The sequence below is a fragment of the Charadrius vociferus genome, unplaced genomic scaffold (assembly GCF_000708025.1).
Source record: "Charadrius vociferus isolate BGI_N301 unplaced genomic scaffold, ASM70802v2 scaffold370, whole genome shotgun sequence".
NCBI lineage: Eukaryota > Metazoa > Chordata > Aves > Charadriiformes > Charadriidae > Charadrius > Charadrius vociferus.
Window position 1 is genome coordinate 1404358 of NW_009646744.1, and position 20157 is coordinate 1424514.

A 20157-nucleotide genomic window follows, 5' to 3' on the forward strand; every position below is an offset into this window, starting at 1 on the left:
GATGTGGCCTCCCCAGGGCAGAGCAGAGGGGGAGGATGACCTCCCTCGCCCTGCTGGCCACCCTCTGCTTGATGCACCCCAGGATGCCATTGGCCTTCTTGGCCACCGGGGCACATTGCTGGCTCAAACATGAATCTCTACAGGCTGAGAATTTGGTGTCAAGCACAAAATAACACATCCTAGAAAAAAACCTCAAGCGATGAGCAGAAACAGCCGTCCCGTCCTTCCTGCGCAACGCCGCTGCGCTGCGGCCGGGACAGCTCTTCTCCCCCGCTCAGAGCTCACCCCTCGGTCAGGCTCAGAAAGCCCACGGGGCGCAGCACAGGAGAGGACCCAGGCAAGGGGGGACCAGGAGCACCGACCCACCCTCCCCATCCCTCCCCCCGAGAACACCGCGGGTGCCGCTCTGCCAGCCGGTGGCACCGCGATGCCATTCCCACGGGGACGGGGCTGACAACCGCCCACGGGAAGCGCCTCTCCTTCTCCGGGCAGCCGGAGGAAACCCAACCTTCCACCCCACGGAGCTTATTTCAGCCAAGCATCCAGGTTTGGGAGGACTCGCATCCTATTCCAGCTTCGGCTACGTGCTACCAACTTAATTTCTGCCGCAATTATTCTCCCAGCCAGACACTTGATCTACCGTCAATTAGCGCTGACGGGGCTGTGCCCCACAGCTCAGAGCCCGCCTTTCCAGCCCCCGTGGGCCAGAGAGCTGCCAATTCTGGCAGGATGGGAACGGTCAAGAAAACAAACATCCTCTCCTTTTATTAGCACCACATGGTGGTATTTTGACTAGCGAGCTCACACTACAAGAAGCTGAAGACAGTGGGATTTCCAGAGACCGATGGATCGGCGCTCCTGCTCTCCCCGTCACCCAGGGAGGGACGGCCGGGGACGGTGCCCACCGCGACGCCCGCACCGGGCAAACGGCCGGCGGCAAAGCAAGACCGCAGATCCCACCACGTCAGCAGTGATGTCGTGTCTGCGCGATGGGAATCCTGACTTGACGCGGCGGCGCTGCTGTCTGGAGAGCACCGTGCTGCCCCGCAGCATCCCCGCGGGTCCCACTGTCACCCATGACCAGATCTGACAAAGACGCGGTCCTTTGCCAGTGAGGATGCGAGTTTGAATGTCACTGGATTTGTGTCCTCCTCCATAGACCCCTGCTGTTTAGGACAGACTTGTATAGAGTAACTAGCTGATAACCAACATCTGCTTCTTAAAAAAAATATATTCTTTCACGAAGGATTATTCCCTATCCCCCTGCTCACTGTCATTGCTCCTCGTTGTGAACAAGCAGCTCTCTCCGCTTCCAACTTCTTCAGCTGCGAGGGCAGTTATTCCCTGCAGCCACGGTATTAATCACGGTCTTAGTAAGGAGGATTGATTACATTCTTGGTCTCTGAGTAGGGGTTTTCCACTAAGCGCAACTGTCAAACCACAAGAGATTTAGAAAGAGAGGAGAGCTCAGCAGCCGCTCCATACCCTCCAAGCCGCCTTGCACAAAAGATAAGTGCAAAGCCTCACTGCCTTCAAGACAAAGACTGCACCGAAATAAACTAAAATGTAATTGTAGGGTACGCGCTTTCCTAGAAATCGCACAGATTGAGTCTAGCAAGAATTGCTGTAGTCACAAGGCAAAAGGCGTTCAAGACATCTCTGCCCAGGACGACGGAAAAGTTCATAGAGTAAAACCTGGAGGAAGGAGAGACTTGTGCTCCTCACTGCTGGAAAGGCCACGTGGGGTGAAACTCTCAAAACCCTTTCAAAGAACAACCCCAAATCTACATTTGTGATTCGAGGGCAGAATTCCAGCAGTTTGGGTTTTTTTTCCCCTGTGTTTCAAAGCAGACTGCTTTTCTCCAGGTGCGCAGAAGCACACCTAAAGGTTGCACATTTCGAGCCAAGCGATTCCTTTACAAAGAGTTTTCTCCTTCTCACTTTTCTCCTTCTCACTTCTCCTTCTCGCTTTTGCGACGGGGACTGCGTGAAAACAGCACGGGACGGCTCCGGGTCATACGGCATCGCTCCATAGGGGACTCCAGCCACGGCCGGGATCTCCGCTCCCTGGGGGATGGGGTGCCTGTGCTCTTGGGTGCTGGTCATCACCCTCAGCGTCACGGCAGGTCAGAGGACATCTGCAGTAGCGCAGGGGTTAGGACAGCCGCTGGCACGCGTCCCGGGCAGCCAGCGTGAACCACGCTCAAGGCACAGTCAGATGGTGGTGGGGGGGAGAAGAGTCAACCAGCACATCTGGGGTGCAACCACAGCAAAGACACCCTAACGTGTGCGTGGTACCTCCTCCCCCTCCTCTCTGGGAGACCAGGAAAGCCACTAAGCAAGACAATGTGGAGATACGGCCACTGAAAACGACACCAAAAGCCGGAATCTGCCGTCTTTACCTCCTTATTCTTCTTCAAACCCCTCTCTGGGTGCCTCGCCGCAAACACGTCTGTTTTACCCACCAAGTACTCCCCGGATTTAGACATTTTCAATGTAGGTCTGGATTCAGGAAAAATTCATCCCTCCCCCCTCATTATATTCTATGTAACTGCCTAATTTTTAAAAAGATCCATATGTAACATATATTAATAGTCAGATTCAAATCCAATCTGCATTAAACCTCAGAAATGTTGTATCTGGCAGTGGGACTGCTGCACATTTGGTCCTCGTTTAGTATTATTCACAGGGTTTTGGGCACATCAAAGTCTATTAAGAAAAAATATCTGTCAAAAAAGATTGCAGTAATTGATTAATGAAGCAAACATGGCCAGAACTCAAAGCCCAAGCACACAGATCACCCTGCTCTGTCAGTCAGCCCCAGAAAGACGACCAGACCCACCAGTTGCTCGTGTGCCATACTGGGGTGGGTTCGCCGGTGCTGCCGTTCCCCAGTGCAAGGAGCTGCAAGCCCCTCTGCCCGCTGTGCCCGAGCCGGAATGCAAAATATTTGCAAATTCACAGATTCATAAGCACGAATTGGTTGATGAGAAGCTCCCCATGAGCCGGCGATGTGCGCTGGCAGCCCAGCGAGCCCCCCGCACCCCGGGCTGCATCCCCAGCAGCGTGGCCAGCAGGGCGAGGGGGGATTGTGCCCCTCTGCTGCGCTCTGCTCTGGGGAGACCCCCCTGCAGTGCTGCCTCCAGCTCGGGGGGTCCCACCAGCAGAAGGACATGGACCTTGGAAGATTGGAAGGGACCTTGAAGACCATGCAGTTCCCCCCCCTGCCCTGGGCAGGGACACCTCCCCCCAGCCCAGGTTGCTCCAAGCCCTGTCCAGCCTGGCCTTGAACACCTCCAGGGATGGGGCAGCCACAGCTTCTCGGGGCAACCTGCCCCAGGGGCTCACCGCCCGCACAGGGAAACATTTCTTCCTAATCTAAATCTCCTCTCTTCCAGTTTGAAGCCATTCCCCCTCGTCCTATCACTCCATGCCGTTGTAAAAAGTCCCTCCCCAGCTCTGCTGGAGCCCTTTTAGGCACTGGGGCTCTCAGCCTGTCCTCATAGGAGAGATGCTCCATCCCAGGAGGAGCAAGACAGCAGGAGCTCCCCTCTGCCTTCCCTCCTCCTCCTGGTCTCCTCCTTGTTCCCCAGATACCTCTACACCATGCATCATGGACCAGCACATCTGAAAACCCAACAGTCAGGTAACCCGGAGGCAGAAAGGGAGGAGCGAGACACCATTCCTCTTCCCTTTGAAGAACCAAAGGAGAAGGAGAGTCATCTTTGATCTTGCTGCCAAGCTATCAGTCAAGAGATGGGTACGAAGGATGGAAGCCTGTTCAGCTCCATCCACCTCCCGGTAGCAGGCTGCCGCTGGAGGCGGTGCTGCCCTCGCCCCGGCTCTCGGAGACCACGGGGTGGGAAGGCAGGGCAGGCTGCGGGCAGAGGGCGGGCAGGAGGGTGGAGAGAAAGAGCTGAGGACAGAGGCACGAGAGAAGCTGCAAAACAGAGAGAAGGAAGAGAAAGGAGCGAGACAGAAGACAGAAAAAAAAAAAAAAAAAAAGACCATCATCATCACATAAAAAAATAATCATCCACCACCATGTGAAGTGACTCACCGCCACGGGATTAGGAGGGTGCGGTGGATTTTGGAAGCAGCCGAGACGGAGGCACGTCGGCTGGGGCAGGTGCGAACAGACCCCGGGCGTGCTGTGCGCCGGGACGGGCATCGGGCAGCGCCCTTCGCAGGGCTCCCAACAGCTCCGTCAAACATAATGCCGACCGTGGCCCCGAGGGGGGTCCGGTGCCGGGTGCTCCCCCCGCCGCCGGGAAGCTGAACCCCCACCACCCGGCTTGGGCGGAGGGCGATGGCGGAGCCGGGTCTAAGCCGGATCAGCTCAGGGCTCCGGTTCACCACAGGAGCCTGGGCTTCACCCGCCCAAGGAAAGACCTGCGGGGAAAAGTCTAACAAACGCGACGCTTTCAAACCACGCGCAGAAACTCCTTAACCCCTGGAAGGACCGCGGGCGGTGCAGAGGGATTTCCAGATTGCAGATGTGGATCTCCTCTCCCCAGGAAGGCGAGCTGGGAGAGCTGCCGTGCCCTACCTGCGGTTCCGGCTCTATGTTGATCCGGTACGCTTGAGCCTTGCCATCTTCCAGAACAGGGGGGGACCAGGTCTTCCCTTCGGCTCTGCAAGGGGAAATTAAGTAAACTCAACTTAAATTGCTTTAAAAAAAAAAAAACCCAAACAACAACAACAACAGACTTCTTAAAAAAACCCCAAACAACACAAAAAACCCCAAACCAACAAGAAAACAACAAATCAAACCACAAACCAACAAACCAACATATATATAGTACATAGACCTGCCAGAGAATGAAAAAATATATATGTGTGTGTTTGTCTAAAATTATCCTCAGAAATAGTACAGTGGCAAACAGAGAAGATGCCAGTTCCACGCTGGTAAAACCACGAAGCTCAAAACCATTCTTGAACTACTCGCTCCAATTCAGTGTGGAGTTTAGGACACAAACTTATTTCAGTTCGAGAAATCAGTAGCCGGACTCGGGGCGGTCCTTGCTTTGCATACGCCTGGCTTTGCCCCCTTATTCTGGTCCTCAATCCTGAAATGCATTCTGATTATGTGTATATATATATATTTTTCACTCCCTGGCAGGCCTGTACACTAGAACAAAGTAGGAATTATATAAACGTCTTTCAGCTACACGGCTTACGCGACCCTGCATGAATCATCGTGACCCTTTCCACGCAGGCGCTGGATAGAAAAAGACTTAAAAATCCACTTTCCATTCACAAATGCACCTTCAGCCCTGCCAAGCCAGAGCGGGACACTGCCACTGTCCAAAGATTTTCCATGCGCCTCATCACTTTTTCCCCAGAGAGGCGCCGGGGGGCACGGCCAGGATGCCATCGCCAGCGGGACTCTCCTCTCCAGCCCCGGGGGCACGAGGGCGCTGGCGGGGTCCGGCAGGCACGTACAGACAGAGGCTTTTTCTGGATGTCAAGAGGTTGAGTTGGGAGATGGAAACGGCACGAAGGACAAGATAAAGTTTTCAAACGCCAACTGCTCAGTTCACCCCGACAGTCTGCCTGTGCAGCACTTCAGGAAACTGGCTCTGCTTGTGAGAGGCAGAGATCGCTCCCTGCGGACGAGCATCCTTCGGCGGACTCCGGCCCCGGCCACATACCACGCTTGGCTTCGGTTTAATTATCTGCAGAGTGCAAGTTTGAAAAATAAGGAGCACGGTTGTAACCCAGCAATCCTTGAGGTGGTTTGTTTTGTTTTTTTTTTACCTTTAGTATTTTGTACCTAAACCAGTCAAAATACAAACCCACCTTTGTAAGTTCAGGATCTGACCCAAAACCTACCAAAAGCAAAGGCTCCCACTGGCTTTAACACACTTGGGATCCATCCCCTGAGGATTTTACCTTTTTTTGTTCCAAATCACCACTCGCTACCATCTTCATAGCTTTTTCAACAGGGAAGAACTCGCTCTTTCTCATAGCTAGACGTCTTGTACCGATTAAATATCTTTACCACGATAATTTTAGTTTTTAGGCTGGGACCTTTCTGTTTAAGCTGGTCTTCCCAACCATTTCTGGTGGGACAAAGAAAACCATCCTTCCCAGGAATGGCAGCGTTCCTAGCAAACCCGACTCGCTTTCTGCCACGATCCAGTGCTGTGCCTATTGCTTCCACATTGAGAATTTCATCTGGAGGCCCAGAACAATGAAAATGCCTAATTACATTGGCAGAGCTCATCATTAGAATTCCCGTGCTTTTTTCCCTCCACTGACTCAGCCCGACGTGTGCTCCCACCGCTGCCGAGAAGGGGCAGCTACGACATTCCCCTTCGCTCACTTCTGGAGCCCACATGCCAAACTCAGCTTAAAGGATCACTGAAGACTTTGGTTTGCCAGTAAATAAGAACCGAGATTCAGAAAGTGATTCTGATTGCTGAAGATAAGAGCGATAACAGTAAATCCGCTCTGCATGAAGCTATGGCATTTGGTGACCAGTACTGCCAGCTGTCCCAGTTTGAATGTCCCAGTTCCCCATAGCCCTAAATGAACAAAGATCACACCGGCGGCACTAGAAAGTAGCTAAACTTGTGTTTTCCAAAAATCATTATAGGCATCTCCACACTTAATGAAAGACATAGACAGACTTAGGTTTGCGCGTTGAAGCCGAGAGGAATGAAGGAGGAGAGTCAGTGCTTTTAATGATTAAACTCAAGGCTTCACCAGCGGTTACGCAGAGCGACCAAACGTTGTTGGCATAAGCAAGAGCGCCTCGCGCAGCCCCCAGCCACAGCCTGAGCAAAGCCAGGCTCAGCTCAGCCGCAGCTTCCCCTTGAACTGCTCTGAAACGAAGCTGATACGGCACGATTTAGATTCTATTTGGCACTTTTAAAGGCAAAGCAAAGGAGACTGGGAGAAACGCCAGCCCCACCAAATGGAAATGCAAGTTGTAAGTTTGATGACTATGAATGCTTACACAGAGAGATTCCCTCTTTTCATAGAATCAGTGAATGGTTTGGGTTGGAAAGGCCCTTGAAGACCATCCAGTGCCCCCCCCCTGCCCTGGGCAGGGACACCTCCCCCCAGCCCAGGTTGCCCCAAGCCCCATCCAACCTGGCCTTGAACACCTCCAGGGATGGGGCAGCCACAGCTTCTCGGGGCGACCTGCCCCAGGGGATCACCGCCCGCAGAGGGAAACATTTCTCCCTAACATCTCATCTAAACCTCCCTTCTTCCAGTTTGAAGCCATTCCCCCTCATCCTATCAACAGGAACAGCAGAATACCAGACAATTCAAAATCTTTAAGAGGTGACTGGAGGACAAACCTTATGAGGAATGACTGAGGGCCCTGGGGGTGTTCAGCCTGGAGAAGAGGAGGCCGAGGGGAGACCTTCTCACCCTCTACAACTACCTGAAAGGAGGTTGTAGAGAGGTGGGGGCTGACCTCTTCTCCCTGGTGAAAAGTGATAGGATGAGAGGAAATGGATTCAAGTTATATCAGGGGAGGTTTAGACTGGATATTAGGAAACATTTTTTCACTGAAAGGGTTATTAGACATTGGAACAGGCTGCTCGGGGGGGGGGGTGGGGTGGATTCGCCATCCCTGGAGGTGTTTAAAAAAAGGGCAGATGTGGTACTTGGGGTCATGGTTTAGAGGTGGTTTTGTCAGGGTAGGTTAATGGTTGGACTTGATGATCTTAAAGGTCCCTTCCAACCTCAGCAATCCTATGATTCTATCATTCTATGCCTGCCCGAGAGTGCGATGTCCCGAGCAGTTACAGCAGCATGGCCGATGCCCTGAGCTCACCCTGTGCCCACGTCGCGGCAGGACCAGCAGCAGAGGGGTCCCCTGCAGCCCCCAGCACAGAGGGCAAGCCCCAGAGCAGCGGGGACCTGGGGGGCAGCATGGCCACCCCAAGCCACCCTGGCAGCAGGTTCACGGTGCCAACAGCCACAGCTTTGTGTTTAGGCAACAGCAAAAACTAACCACACTTTTCTAACGCAACGGGTGAGGGATCCGACGTCGCACTCAAATGTTCCGAGTCGTTTAATTTACGGCTCAAGGACGGGAAAAGTGTTCTCAGATGTGTTGTAGGGGATTAAAGTCAGCTATGTGGAAACCATTACCCTGCACTAACAACGCTCTACTCTATTTTAACGGCTGCTCGGACAATCCTAAGAAAAATAACTTGCCCTGGGTTAGTGCTAGGCCTTCAACACAGGGCTTCGTGGGAAACGGACCCATTAACAAGACATCACTAACAAAATAAAAATTGCAGACACCATTTATCCCACAATTTGTTTTCTAAAAGACTCAACGTCATTCTCAAAAGATTACTTGCATATGCTCACGTATTTTACCAAAATGTTTTTTCACCTGGTAATGATCTGCGAGTCTTGCTCTCTACATTTGTAGAGCTGCTTTTAAGTTGCAAGAATTCCTGGGTCTTACTGAATTTCTAATTTCTCCATCCCCTTATAAACTAACAGTTAGCACTTGATAAAGCGCCAGACCGGCCGAGGACACTGCTGTCTGCTGTTGTGCAGCCGTGTAGGAGGGAGCGACGCAAACCTCCAGAATAACCCCATCGCTGGATTTCACCCCAATCTGTATAGTCATTTTGGGGGGAGGGGGTGACTCCATGTTCCTGCCCATCTCCTGAACGCTATTCACCTCCTGTGATGGCTCATCACTAGCGTCACGGCTGATTTTTATCACTGATGTGGCCATCAGCCTTCCAGGAGCTGAACTGGGTCTAGAAGCAGCTACAGCTGATGCTTCTACTTGCCCAGGACCGTGGACCTCGCTGCGACAGCCCTAAGGTGAAGGATCCGTCCCCGCAGGGCGGGCAAGGCTTCGTGCCGGCTGGTCAATGGGCACAGGCGCTGAGCTCAGCTGAGCACCCCGACGGACCCGGCTTGTCCAGCGTACGTGGAAGAGATGCTGTGGGATTTCTCCTCCTTCATTCCTCCCCTCTGAAAGCATCGCTGTGTATCCCGGCTCTGGAAAGCTGCCGGTTTTCCTCTCTATTAGTCCTCGAGGAGCTCCAGAGGGGAAGCTGTGATTCACTTTTCCAGTTGTACTTTTACTGGAAACTTGAGAACATCGTACACTGTCATCCTTCCCATCTTCCAGCAGCGTGCCTGCGCGGCTCGCAGCGACCGGACCCTGAGAAAACCCCCCCCAGCCGGGGGAGGCGAGAGGGGAGCTCAGAAGAACATCAGCTACGTGAGGTTCCAGGGACTTTTGGGGCTACACGTCCCGCAGACTCGTTACTGGGTTTTCTCTTTTCCAAACTTCCAGAGAAGCTCCATCCCTGTACGGAGAGCAGGAATAAACAGCAACAAAAAATATCCCCGTACTCAAATTCCCCAAGCAGGCCCGGCAGAAGCGTAACGGCGCGTCGGTGCGTGTGGGCTCTCCTCAGGCTGCCCGTCCCCTGGGGAATGGGGATCGTTATCCATCCCCCCGCGGGGCACGGCTTCTGCCCGCGGGCTGCATCGCACCCTCTCACTCAAACGGGAACAAATCCGATGGGCGCTGGGAAGCGTGGCACTGCACGCTGTGGCCATCTCTAAAGGAATTTGGGGGTTCCCAGCCCTCGCACGCTGCCTTGCTGCCGTCTCAGCTCCTCCTCCCCGCTCTGCCAGGGCTGCACAGAGCAAAACAGCTCCCAGAGCTGTGCAGGGGGGTCCACAGGTGCTATTTAAAAAATAGTTACCATCTCTGGAACACCTTCTCTCCATGGGCAAGGGCCCCGCGGGGCCACTCCGGCAGCACGCACGCCGGACCGAGGGACAGAAGGAACCAAACCTGAACCTTTGCGGATTTACGCTTTTACACCACAGTCAGGAAACAAACACAACGCAACAAGCCCCGGGGTCCACGGCTGCGCCTGGGGTCGGTCCTCCATCACCCACCCGGCCCCACGCACAAACAGCCCCAGTGTTAATACCGAAAGAAAGGGCTGTCCGTGGATGGGACGGGGAAGAACAGCATCAAATTTCTTCTTCTTTTTTTTTTTTTTTTTCTTTAAAAAAAAAAGGTCTCACAACACACGTGAATTCCTTCCTGCACATCCCAGGAATATGAACACGTTAGTCCCGGGGCGGAGGAGCCAGCAAGCGCACTTCATGCCCCATAAGGAATTTCTTCATTTGGGTAACTTAGAGACAACTTCACAGTCAGAAAAAAAGAAAAAGTTTCACCATGCGATCATCCCAATCCACACATTTACGTTATTTAAACCTCTGAAATCCTTGGCCGCCAGTCAAACGCATACATTTCGTGGCTAAGCACCAAGATCTCCGTACCACATTTCTGTGGGTAATAATTCACGGCGCTGCTTAACGCCCCGGATCTTCTCCAACCAACTGCCCCGTGCCCGCCCTTACCCTCCCCTGCGGATGCCAGTAAGGCAGGCGAAGCGAAGCCGCCCCCGTGCTACCTCGGCTTGGGGTTCAACAGCTGGGAAGACGATGCTGGAAGAGGCTGATTTATCCCCAGGGCATCCCGAACCATCCTGCTCAGCCTTCACCAGCCCCATCGCCGCCTCCCCCCGCCACCCTGCTGCCAGGCGTTGCTCCAGCCTTACTTAAGCCCACTTGAACTCCTGGCCTCGCGTTTCGGAGCCGTTAACCACGACCTGAACGCCCACCCCTTGTCGCAGGGCTGCCCAGGTAATGCCTCACACGTTACATCGGAGCATCGGTTACAGAAATAGACTTCTTTCATCAGCTGCTGAGGATTTTCCTCCGCTCCGTTTCGGGACAGAAAGGCCATTGTGCTGCTTTGCTTTCCACGGTGCCGCTGCCCAGAAACAGCCCTGCACGTCCCGGGGCAAAGCGTGACCCGGCGAAGCTGGGGACAAAACACCCACCAACTTCGTGGGAACAGGGGTCTAGTCAAGAACGGTGTTAGAGAATGTGGGTGTGAAGAAAGAGGGGCTCCCAGAGCACTTATAGTCCTCGATAAAGGACAGAAGAGAGATTTTTAAAAAAATCACAGAATGGTTTGGGTTGGAAGGGAGCTTAAAGATCATCCAGTGCCACCCCCTGCCCTGGGCAGGGCCACCTCCCACCAGCCCAGGTTGCTCCAAGCCCCGTCCAACCTGGCCTTGAACACCTCCAGGGATGGGGCAGCCACCGCTTCTCGGGGCAACCTGCCCCAGGGGATCACCACCCGCACAGGGAAAAAATTCTTCCTAATATCTCATCTCAATCTCCCCTCTTTCAGTATAAAACCATTCCTCCTCATCCTATGGCTCCCCTCCCTGATGCAGAGTCCCTCCCCAGCTCTCCTGGAGCCCCTTTAGGCACTGGAAGGGGCTCTGAGGTCTCCCCTTTTCCACCTTCTCTTCTCCATGCTGAACCCCCCCAACTCTCCCAGCCTGTCCTCCCAGCAGAGGTGGTAACATTAATCTACGTTAGCACATGCTGAGAGCAGCGACAGCCTCCCAGACACCAGCGCTGACTCGGGGCTGCAGGGGACACGGGGGACACAGGGGAACCACAGCCCCCAACACCCTTCAAGCTGCAACATCCCCTTCCCAGCAGTGTTCCCAATGCGGGCTTGGGGCCAACTCCTCCAGGAAGGATGCCGCGCAAGCCTTCGTGCTCCCAGCGGGCAGATGGCAAAAGCTTCAGAGAAAGCTTTGGGGCTCGCCTTCCCCCTCTGGCACAGACGGGCAGGTCTGGACAGAGCCGCCAAGGACTTTCCAGCGGTGTGCGGCAGCAGGCACAGCGTCAGTGATGACCTGTCCGGCGCCTGAGGTCCTTTGGGCGCTCAACCCTCTGTTCTCAAGTGGTGGTATCAGCAAAGCACAGCTCCGACCCAATTTTATGGCTGTTTTTATTTGAGGCATGACGCGATTTGAAGTAACAAGTCTTCCCTACTAACCAGCGTAACCCCGAGAGACGTTGACAATCAAAGGGGTTGGGGAGGCTTTCTTCGCAAGAGATAAGAAAATCCACAGTCATATATAAGCAAGAACAGGGCGAGCTGCACTGCTGAGCTGGTTATCTCTGGGCTTTAGGCTTGTTGTGTGCACTTGCCCGGACACCGACTGTCTTCAAGGATAAGAAAGGGTTGATTGCGAGAAATAATATTCATTTTAATGCTCGAGTACTTGTTCACATGAGCGTACAGCACTACAGAGAATCCAGATGCGATTTATTGAGCCCGTGTTGGTGGATCCTTTGTCACCGTTGGAAAACAAACCCGTTTTGCCATCCGAGGTGACGGGACACCCGTGCTCTGCTGGCTTCTCACCACGCTGCGTGTTTCGCTGCTGCTGCCCTCCCTCCGCCTCCCCAAAGTTACGTGAAAGACCAGATGCAGAGCACCCCTGAGCCCTGCTTGTCTCTGCAAGCCGGCAGACTGTGTCTTCCGAGCCACCTCCCCAGCGCTGCACCACAGCCCCGTCTCCTGCGGGGTTCACCACCAGCCCAGGGAAACCAGGGTCCCAAGCAGAGAAAACAGACGTCCCTCCGATTTCCCAGGAAGTGTCCCGCAGCCGTGCCAGACGCACTAGGAAACGACGTGGCTCCTTTCTGCCGACACAGCCATGCTGTTTGCACCCTGCATCTTTCCCGCTGCCCCAAAACTTGACTTCTCCAGGGCTCCCGGTGCCATTGCCCCCCCACCCCCCGCCATCCCCCAGCTCCCCGCGGAGCTCAGCGCAGCACCCGGCGAGCGAAGCCGCTGCAGATGTGCTTCCCAACAGCTGGCACGGTCCTCCGGCTGGCAGAGCCACGGGGTGGAGCGCTCTGGGTGCCGCTTTCCATTATGGTCTTTGGAAATTACATGTTCATGTTTGTTGAGAAACTCTCAGTTTTTCTCCTTCCAGACTGACTCGATGAACAGATTCTGCCACGCAGCCGGGTAAGAGCAAAACCATCAAACCCAGTGTGGCGTTCCTAACGACAGACCGTGCTAACGATAGGTGCGCCCATCTATCTGCCCTCCAGCCGCGAGGTCACATCTGACTGTGGTCAAAGTTTGCAACAAAACAGAAGTCCCACTTACTTCAGTTGTTCCCTCCCAAGTACGACGAAAAGATATTGCCCGCGCTGCATGGGGAAGTTTTACACTCTAATTGTTTATTCCACCCACAAATGGTCAGTCCTCCTGGCTCTTTACTTGTTTGCCCACCGATGTATCCACATGTCTTAATGAAGCGAATTTGACAAAGAGGATAATTGGCATCTCCCCTCATCAGATTCAATGGTGTCTCTGCACCCCCAACACCTCCGAAAGCCAGACGGGCCACATCGGTCCCAGGACATCCCGTGACACCGCATAGTGACTCCCCTTTCTCTTCGCCCACATGTTTTCCCCACATTTGGATTTTCCTACTGAACTTCCTAGTCATTTACTGACCACAGTTTGAAAACAAACCCGGTCTTGTTCTGTATCTCGGGAACGCGTCATGCCAAGGGTTCACGGAGAAAGGGCAGGGGATGGAAGAAGCCCAGAGGGCACCAGAGGGCTGGAAGCCCCTCGCTGCCAGGCGCTGCCCAGCTCCCTGCCCGCCCTCGGCACGCACGCCCCGCCTGGATGGAGCCTCCTTTGGCAAAACAGAATTAACGTTGAATTCCATACGTCTTCGGTAAAGGCATACAACAAACAACCTCGTTATTTCAAATATATTTCAGACCAACACACTTATTTTAAAAAAAAAATAAAAATCTCCCTGTGTTGATTTGCAAACTATATTTTGCTGAAGGCAGCGTACAGAGAGGACACTGCCTGGGGAGCATCCTTCTGCCCGAGGGAGGAGAAGGTACTAATGCCTTTGGGGCTTTCCCGGAGCTCAGCCTCGCAGCGGCGTCCCGGGCGGCGATCTGCAGATATCCCAAAGCAGTTGCGGGACACACACACCCCCACAAACCAACCAAGTCCCCCGTCACTGCCCCAGGATGCGGCTCCCTCACCAGTACCAGGTCAGGGTGACCTCCGGGAGCGGGGTGCTCCCCGGGAGGCCGGTCCTGGAGCAGGGATGCGCTCACGCCGAGGAGGTAGTGCCGGTCACGCTTCCAGCCATGACTAAGGGCTGGACAGAGTCCTCTGGATCCTGCAGGTCACTCGGGAAGCAGGAGGGAGATCCAAGAGCCGTGTCACCGAGCACTTGCTTTGGGCCAAACTAAAAATAGGCCTAATAAAGCGTTACTGGAGCTGCTTTCCTCACTGTAGAAAAAAAATAAACTATTCAGTTTTTCCTATCAAGAGAAAGGCCGCTCCCACAGACATCTCCGGGCATGGCCGAGGTGTGTTTGCTCTCGGAGGAGCCACCTAACTGACCCAACAGTGTCCTCTCCTCCCAAGAGCAGCCACCTCACGCTGAAGAGTTCCTCACCATCACCAGCTCCCATCTGTTCCTCTCTTGCAGAAGCCTGAGCATTTATTTTTGCCCGACTGTAAGATATGAGAGCCTTTCAAATCTGCATTTACGAAGGCTTTAAGGCCTGGCAAAACCATGGCAACCCTCCTGCCTACCTTCCTGCCCAGCAAAGCCCAGGCCACCTCACCCGGGAACGCTGCACCACTGCAAGGCCACGGGCCATCACCAGTAACATCTGCTACAGAGAATCCACCGCTCCTCCAGAGACACTGCGAGGTCCCACAGTTAAAACCATCCACCTTGGGAGGTGTAGATGGGCAAACCCAACCTGCAGCCTCAGACCCTCCTGCTGCCAGAAGTCTTCCACACAGCAGCTTCCAGACCTCCACCAGGTCGTTAATGAACATTTCTGCATCTCAGGGAAACTAAACATCCTTAACCCCACCACGGCACGTACCCACACTGCTGCGAGACCTCTGCCCACTCCTCTTCGTGATGGAGCAGAGCTGCATCAGCGTGACAGAACCCCTGCCCCGTGTCCATGCAAGAAGTCACCTCTTAGGAGAGGAGGTACTTTCACGGAGGTACCGCTGACACCGCGTACACTGACACGGCAGCTCCCACCACCAGTATGGTCACAGCTAACGCCACCAAGATTCAAGCACCGCTTCCTAACCAGGAGGACCGGGTGGACACCAGCAGAAAGGCGGGCACATAACCGTGTGCCTCCTGCAGAGGAGTACTCGAGGGTCCCGTCTCAGCCAACAAACAGACACCAATTCATACTGGTGGGTAAAACGAGGTGTAAAAGTAGGAATTCAGCCCATAAATTCACATAGTAGAAACCCTCATTCATGAGAATAAAACGCTGCCATGCTGCAGGTGAAAGTTGTTTTCAGCAAAACTTTATTCTAACTCCCGACGAAGTTGTTCTGCTGCCAAACCACCACAGCAGCTCACCAAAACCTTCCGGCACTACAGGAAGACTTCACCCTCTTCCAAGGAGAGCTCCACCAGCCCTCAGACAGGCAGCAAGGGAACCCTTGTCCTGCCCTGGGTACAGCCCCTCTTTGGGGTAGAAGACCATCCAGTCTCCCTCAACCTGCTCCAAACAGAAAGCAAAACAACCGTCCTCCTTGGCTATGGGAAATTCTACCTGCATGAAGGGCTTTCCTGTTTTTCTTCTTTTCTTTCTATCCTAACGTTGAAGCCACATCGTCCCTACAGCACGAGCTGAGCTCAGGGCACTCTGCTTTGGCCGGGCAGCTCAGACACCACTGTTGGATGAACCATGAGGAGCAACCAAGGCTTTGCTCCATTTACGGCAGCGCTCCGTCCCGGCTGCCCAGGCTTCCAGTCAGAAACGACATGTTTTCCAAGAGAAGCATAAACAGTAAATGATAGCTCTTTATAGCAGGAAATGCCTTTTTAATCTGAAGTGGAAAATTGTATAAACTTATTTAAATCTATTACAGATAACATTAGTCATTTGTGAGCCTTATAAGGAGCGCTCATTTTGCCTGGATAATCTGCATTAGGAACCTTTAGCTACAGAATTAGTTCCAATGGAAAGCAAAATAAACCCCAAGTCTTCGTTTTGCTTTGAAATATTCTAAAGCAAATTTGGCAGGACCTTAAAACGTATATTAATTGAACAGATGTTTAGGAAAATGATAGGTGGATGTTAATGAAATGGGATGCTTTGCCCAAAGAAGACTTAGATCCCAGTGCCACTCTTGCTCGAGTTGATAAAAACTCCATTGGGCTGAAGGATTCCACCCAGCTCACAGCCTGCACGAGCCTTGCAAGGTACGAATGATAACCCATACGTATAAATGAACCGAACCCATTTTTTGTACCAGTGACCTTCTAAAAACAATTTTATTTTCTTTTACTGTTTTTAAAAATGTAGAACAATTACACAGACCATGGGGATGCACCAAGAACTGAGCCTAAGGGCACATCTGCCCCCGGGGTGGCCGCGAGCCTTCTGCAGAAGAGCCAAGCAAAGCTGACACAAGAGCACGTCCAACAGAAGAGGACACCTACCTGTTCAGGGAGAGCAGTAGCTGGTCCATGCATGCTTTGATCTTGTTTTGTGCTTCTAGGTGGGTCATGTTCTCTGTGCTCTCTCCATTAATTGCCAGAATGATATCTCCTGGGCACAGGTTTGCCAGGGCTGCTTTACTGCCAGGGTTAATCTAGGCAGGGAAAAATAAAAGGGTTACTTAAAAGAATGCTTGTTTTTTACAAAGTCCCCTTTCTTGGAATAAACAGCAGATAAAGGCCCTAGTTATTTCTGGAGAAGACCTGTGTTTTGCCTACGCCAACAGCATCTACCAGAGGTTGGATGTCAGAGCCAGGGCTCTGTCAGCCCCAGTTCTCCAAGGGCCACCCTCTACAACAACGCACTTTTCAGTCAGGAGATTTCTGTCAGTGTGTGACCAGGTCCTCTCTTCAGATTTGTCTCTTGCTTAAAATAATGCATTACCCTCTTTCAAGGGAGATGCTTTAGACTCCTTTGGCTCGCAGGCCTTAAATCATGCTGTGAAAAGAGCCCATGCAAGCCTTCTCTTTGGTCAGCTACGTAATTAGATGAGCGCAGTCACCCTAATTGCTTCCTGCGGAGAGGTTACGTTTGACATCAGTTTTTCCTGACCGTCATTCAAATGACCTGTCTCTTTCGAGCCCTGCATGGAATATCACACAGCTCGTTAAGTCTCCACAACTCTCTCCTTCTGGTTTTGTCTGAGTGCCAGAACCTTACAAAACTCATAACTTCTTTCCTGAGGAACTAATGACAGGTCCAGGTAGTGTTTGTGGTCAGCCCATAAAAGAGTTTCTTGAGAAATTACTATTTCATTTATATCAGCCCAAATGTGTTTTTAATTTTAGCAATAATATAAAATGATGCAAGGCATAAGCAGGACAGGTAAATGTGTCTGTTTAAACTCTTAACAGCTACGTGCTTGCCCTCTAATTTCCTCTTCAGTCATTCAGAGCATCTGCTAACGCTCCACTAACCAACCATGTGGTTTATCAAGTGAGAAGTACAGCAAGTCTGACTTGCAGTTATTCATATCTCACTGCACGGAGAGCGCGATGGTGCTTCAATTCTGTTTAGTCTTGATTTACAGGTGTACAACCTGTATAATCCTCTCAGGGTGTGATGGAGCAGAGACCCATCACCTGCTTGAAAGATCCAGGCAACAGGATCCCTGCTCTGTCCTCCACCTCCCCTCAGACGTAGCTTACATCAGTGCATGGGGGCAACCAGACGCCAACAAACCAGGTATGGTTGTTCAGACAGTTTGAGATGCAGTGCCGGCCATCTGCTCCATGGTGCCCACAAGTCCCTCAACCGTCACAGGCCATCGTTAAACAGGCACTCTTTTAGAAAGGGAAGCATGCACGCCTCCCTTTTTTCATAGAATCACAGAACGGTTTAGGTTGGAAGGGACCTTGAAGACCACCCAGTGCCACCCCCCTGCCCTGGGCAGGGACACCTCCCACCAGCCCAGGTTGCTCCAAGCCCCATCCAACCTGGCCTTGAACACCTCCAGGGATGGGGCAGTCACAGCTTCTTGGGGCAACTCGGGACACTGTCTCATCAACCTTAAAGTGAAAAATTTCTTCCCAATATCTCATCTCAATCTCCCCCTTTCAGTATAAAACCATTCCCCCTCATCCCATCGCTCCCCTCCCTGATGCAGTCCCTCCCCAGCTCTCCTGGAGCCCCTTTAGGCACTGGAAGGGGCTCTGAGCTCTCCCCTTTTTCGCCTTCTCTTCTCCGGGCTGAACCCCCCCAACTCTCCCAGCCTGTCCTCCCAGCAGAGGGGCTCCAGCCCTCCCAGCATCTCCGGGGCCTCCTCTGGCCCCGCTCCAACAGCTCCGTGTCCTTCTGCTGGTGGGACCCCCCGAGCTGGAGGCAGCACTGCAGGGGGGTCTCCCCAGAGCAGAGTTTCGAGGTCTATTTTCATAGGGAACTGGAAGAGGGTTTAGCCTGACCACCAAAGCCCTTTGTGGATCGCACTGGGGCTGCTCACAGGACGAGGCCATCGAGAGGCAGACGGCACCCAGCGTAACACGCACCCGCCACACCACTCCCTGCGTGATTACAGCCATGACACCACTGAAACATGAACCTGAAGGTGTTTGAGGAGCTCCAAACCACTTTTTGCATTTAAGTAGAACTGGCAGCCTGAATTAAGCCTTTTGTTGCGTTGTCAGAATAAATCAGCATTTGCCATTTGCTCTTCAATAGTTTCAGCCGGGCTATTTCGCTCTAAAAAAACCTGCCCGGCCTCCTTCTCCCCTCTTCCCGGGCTCCCCGTGACTCAGCTCAGAGCAAACAAAAGGAGGTATTTCTGAACGCAGCACACATTAGCCGCAAAGCTCTGACACAGGACATTTCAACCCAGCACAGGTTTATTTTTTTCCTGGCATGCATTTTGTCCCGTTGTGGTTTTTTGAACCCGTGTAAGAAGACACGGCACTCACAGAGCATTAGGGTCCTCCTGCAGCCACAGGAGCTGCCAGACCCACCAGAAAGTCAACCAGAAGCTCAACCAGCACCTCCAAGGAAGCATCTCCATGCTCTTGCCTGTTGTCCTCCGCTTCCCTCGGTGGCCGCCCCGCAGCCCCGGCTGCCAGCCAGGCTTTTGCACTAACAGACCTTCAGTTTGACCCGGGACAGCTGTATTTTGTTCTTGTCTATTCAATGCTGTCTAGATGTCTGATGGATTTTTCTCCCCGCGATGATCTTAACCAGATCGTAGCTTCCTTGGAGAATAAGCTGTTCGTTAACGGGGCTCTTAGCTGTTTCCTATTTTTAGATTCTGGTTTATTTCAAATTATTTTGGCAGTATCTTCATATTAGCATTTTAGGCTAGCTGTGGAGATGGCTGAGGGCTTGAAACGGAGCTGCACTCCAAGAACTCATTAGTTTGAGATAAAGCATCGGTGTCTCAGCAGCTTGGGAATCACTATTGTAACGTCCGTCAGGTCCAAAGTTTGTATTTAAGTGAATAATGTTTAAAATATTTCAACCCAAGTTCTTCTTACTCACAGCTGTGCAAAGCCCTTGACACCAAACACGCCCCAAAAGGCCCTCTGAGCCTGGCTGTGGGGCAGGGCCGCGTCTGAATCCTCGTGCCAGGGTCTGACTTGCTTCACTCCGTGCGGACCCATGCAGACAGCCCACTGCAAAACCAGCATCTCCATAAGGACAAGAATGCAATTTTAAATATAGTAATTTTTGCAGTAGAGTCTCAGCTTGGAGTGAGACACGCAGGAACGGTGACCCTCTATCGTCACATGGAAACGAACTAATAAAAAAGGAAGGAGCAGGAGGGATCTGGCTGTCTCATTCAGGCACCCATCAAGCTACAAGCAGCCAGCACCCACCCCCTGCAGCAATCGGCTCAGCCCCGAGCGCTCCCCCACCAGCCAAGGCCGGCTACTGCCCGGCGAGCTGCTGAATGTCTGCCATCGCACACCAGCGCATGAAAAAAACGAAGTGGTTATTCTGTTGAAGTGATAAACCTCATTCTGCATATTAGTCCATTCTCCTCCAGGGTTACGGCCAAGTAACATATTGCCCTGGGTGGAAGGTCTCTCCAGGGCAGGGACACCACAGCCCAGCAGTGCAGGGAGGTTTGGGGATGGAGTTTTTAGCAGAGGGGTCTCAGCTCTGCCGTGAGCAGGAACCGCAGTGTGCGACCTGAACAAAACCTTCATGAATTTGGGATACCTTATGAAGTTAAAAACACTGCAAAGAAAACCTGGAGAAACACTTAAACAGACTTAAAAACCCTGCAAAGAAAAC

The 20157-nt window shown here is 52.7% G+C and overlaps 1 protein-coding gene across 1 annotated transcript in view; it reads right to left on the minus strand.

Moving 5' to 3' along the window:
- The window catches only part of PDLIM4 (PDZ and LIM domain 4), a 54317-nt gene that overhangs the window by 22993 nt on the left and 11167 nt on the right, over positions 1 to 20157 (minus strand). The window contains exons 2-3 of the mRNA XM_009890758.1: positions 16380 to 16531; positions 4550 to 4634 (exon numbers count right to left, since the gene is read on the minus strand). Of these exons, the coding sequence (XP_009889060.1) occupies positions 4550 to 4634; positions 16380 to 16531 (237 nt within the window). The remainder of the gene's footprint in view (positions 1 to 4549; positions 4635 to 16379; positions 16532 to 20157) is intronic.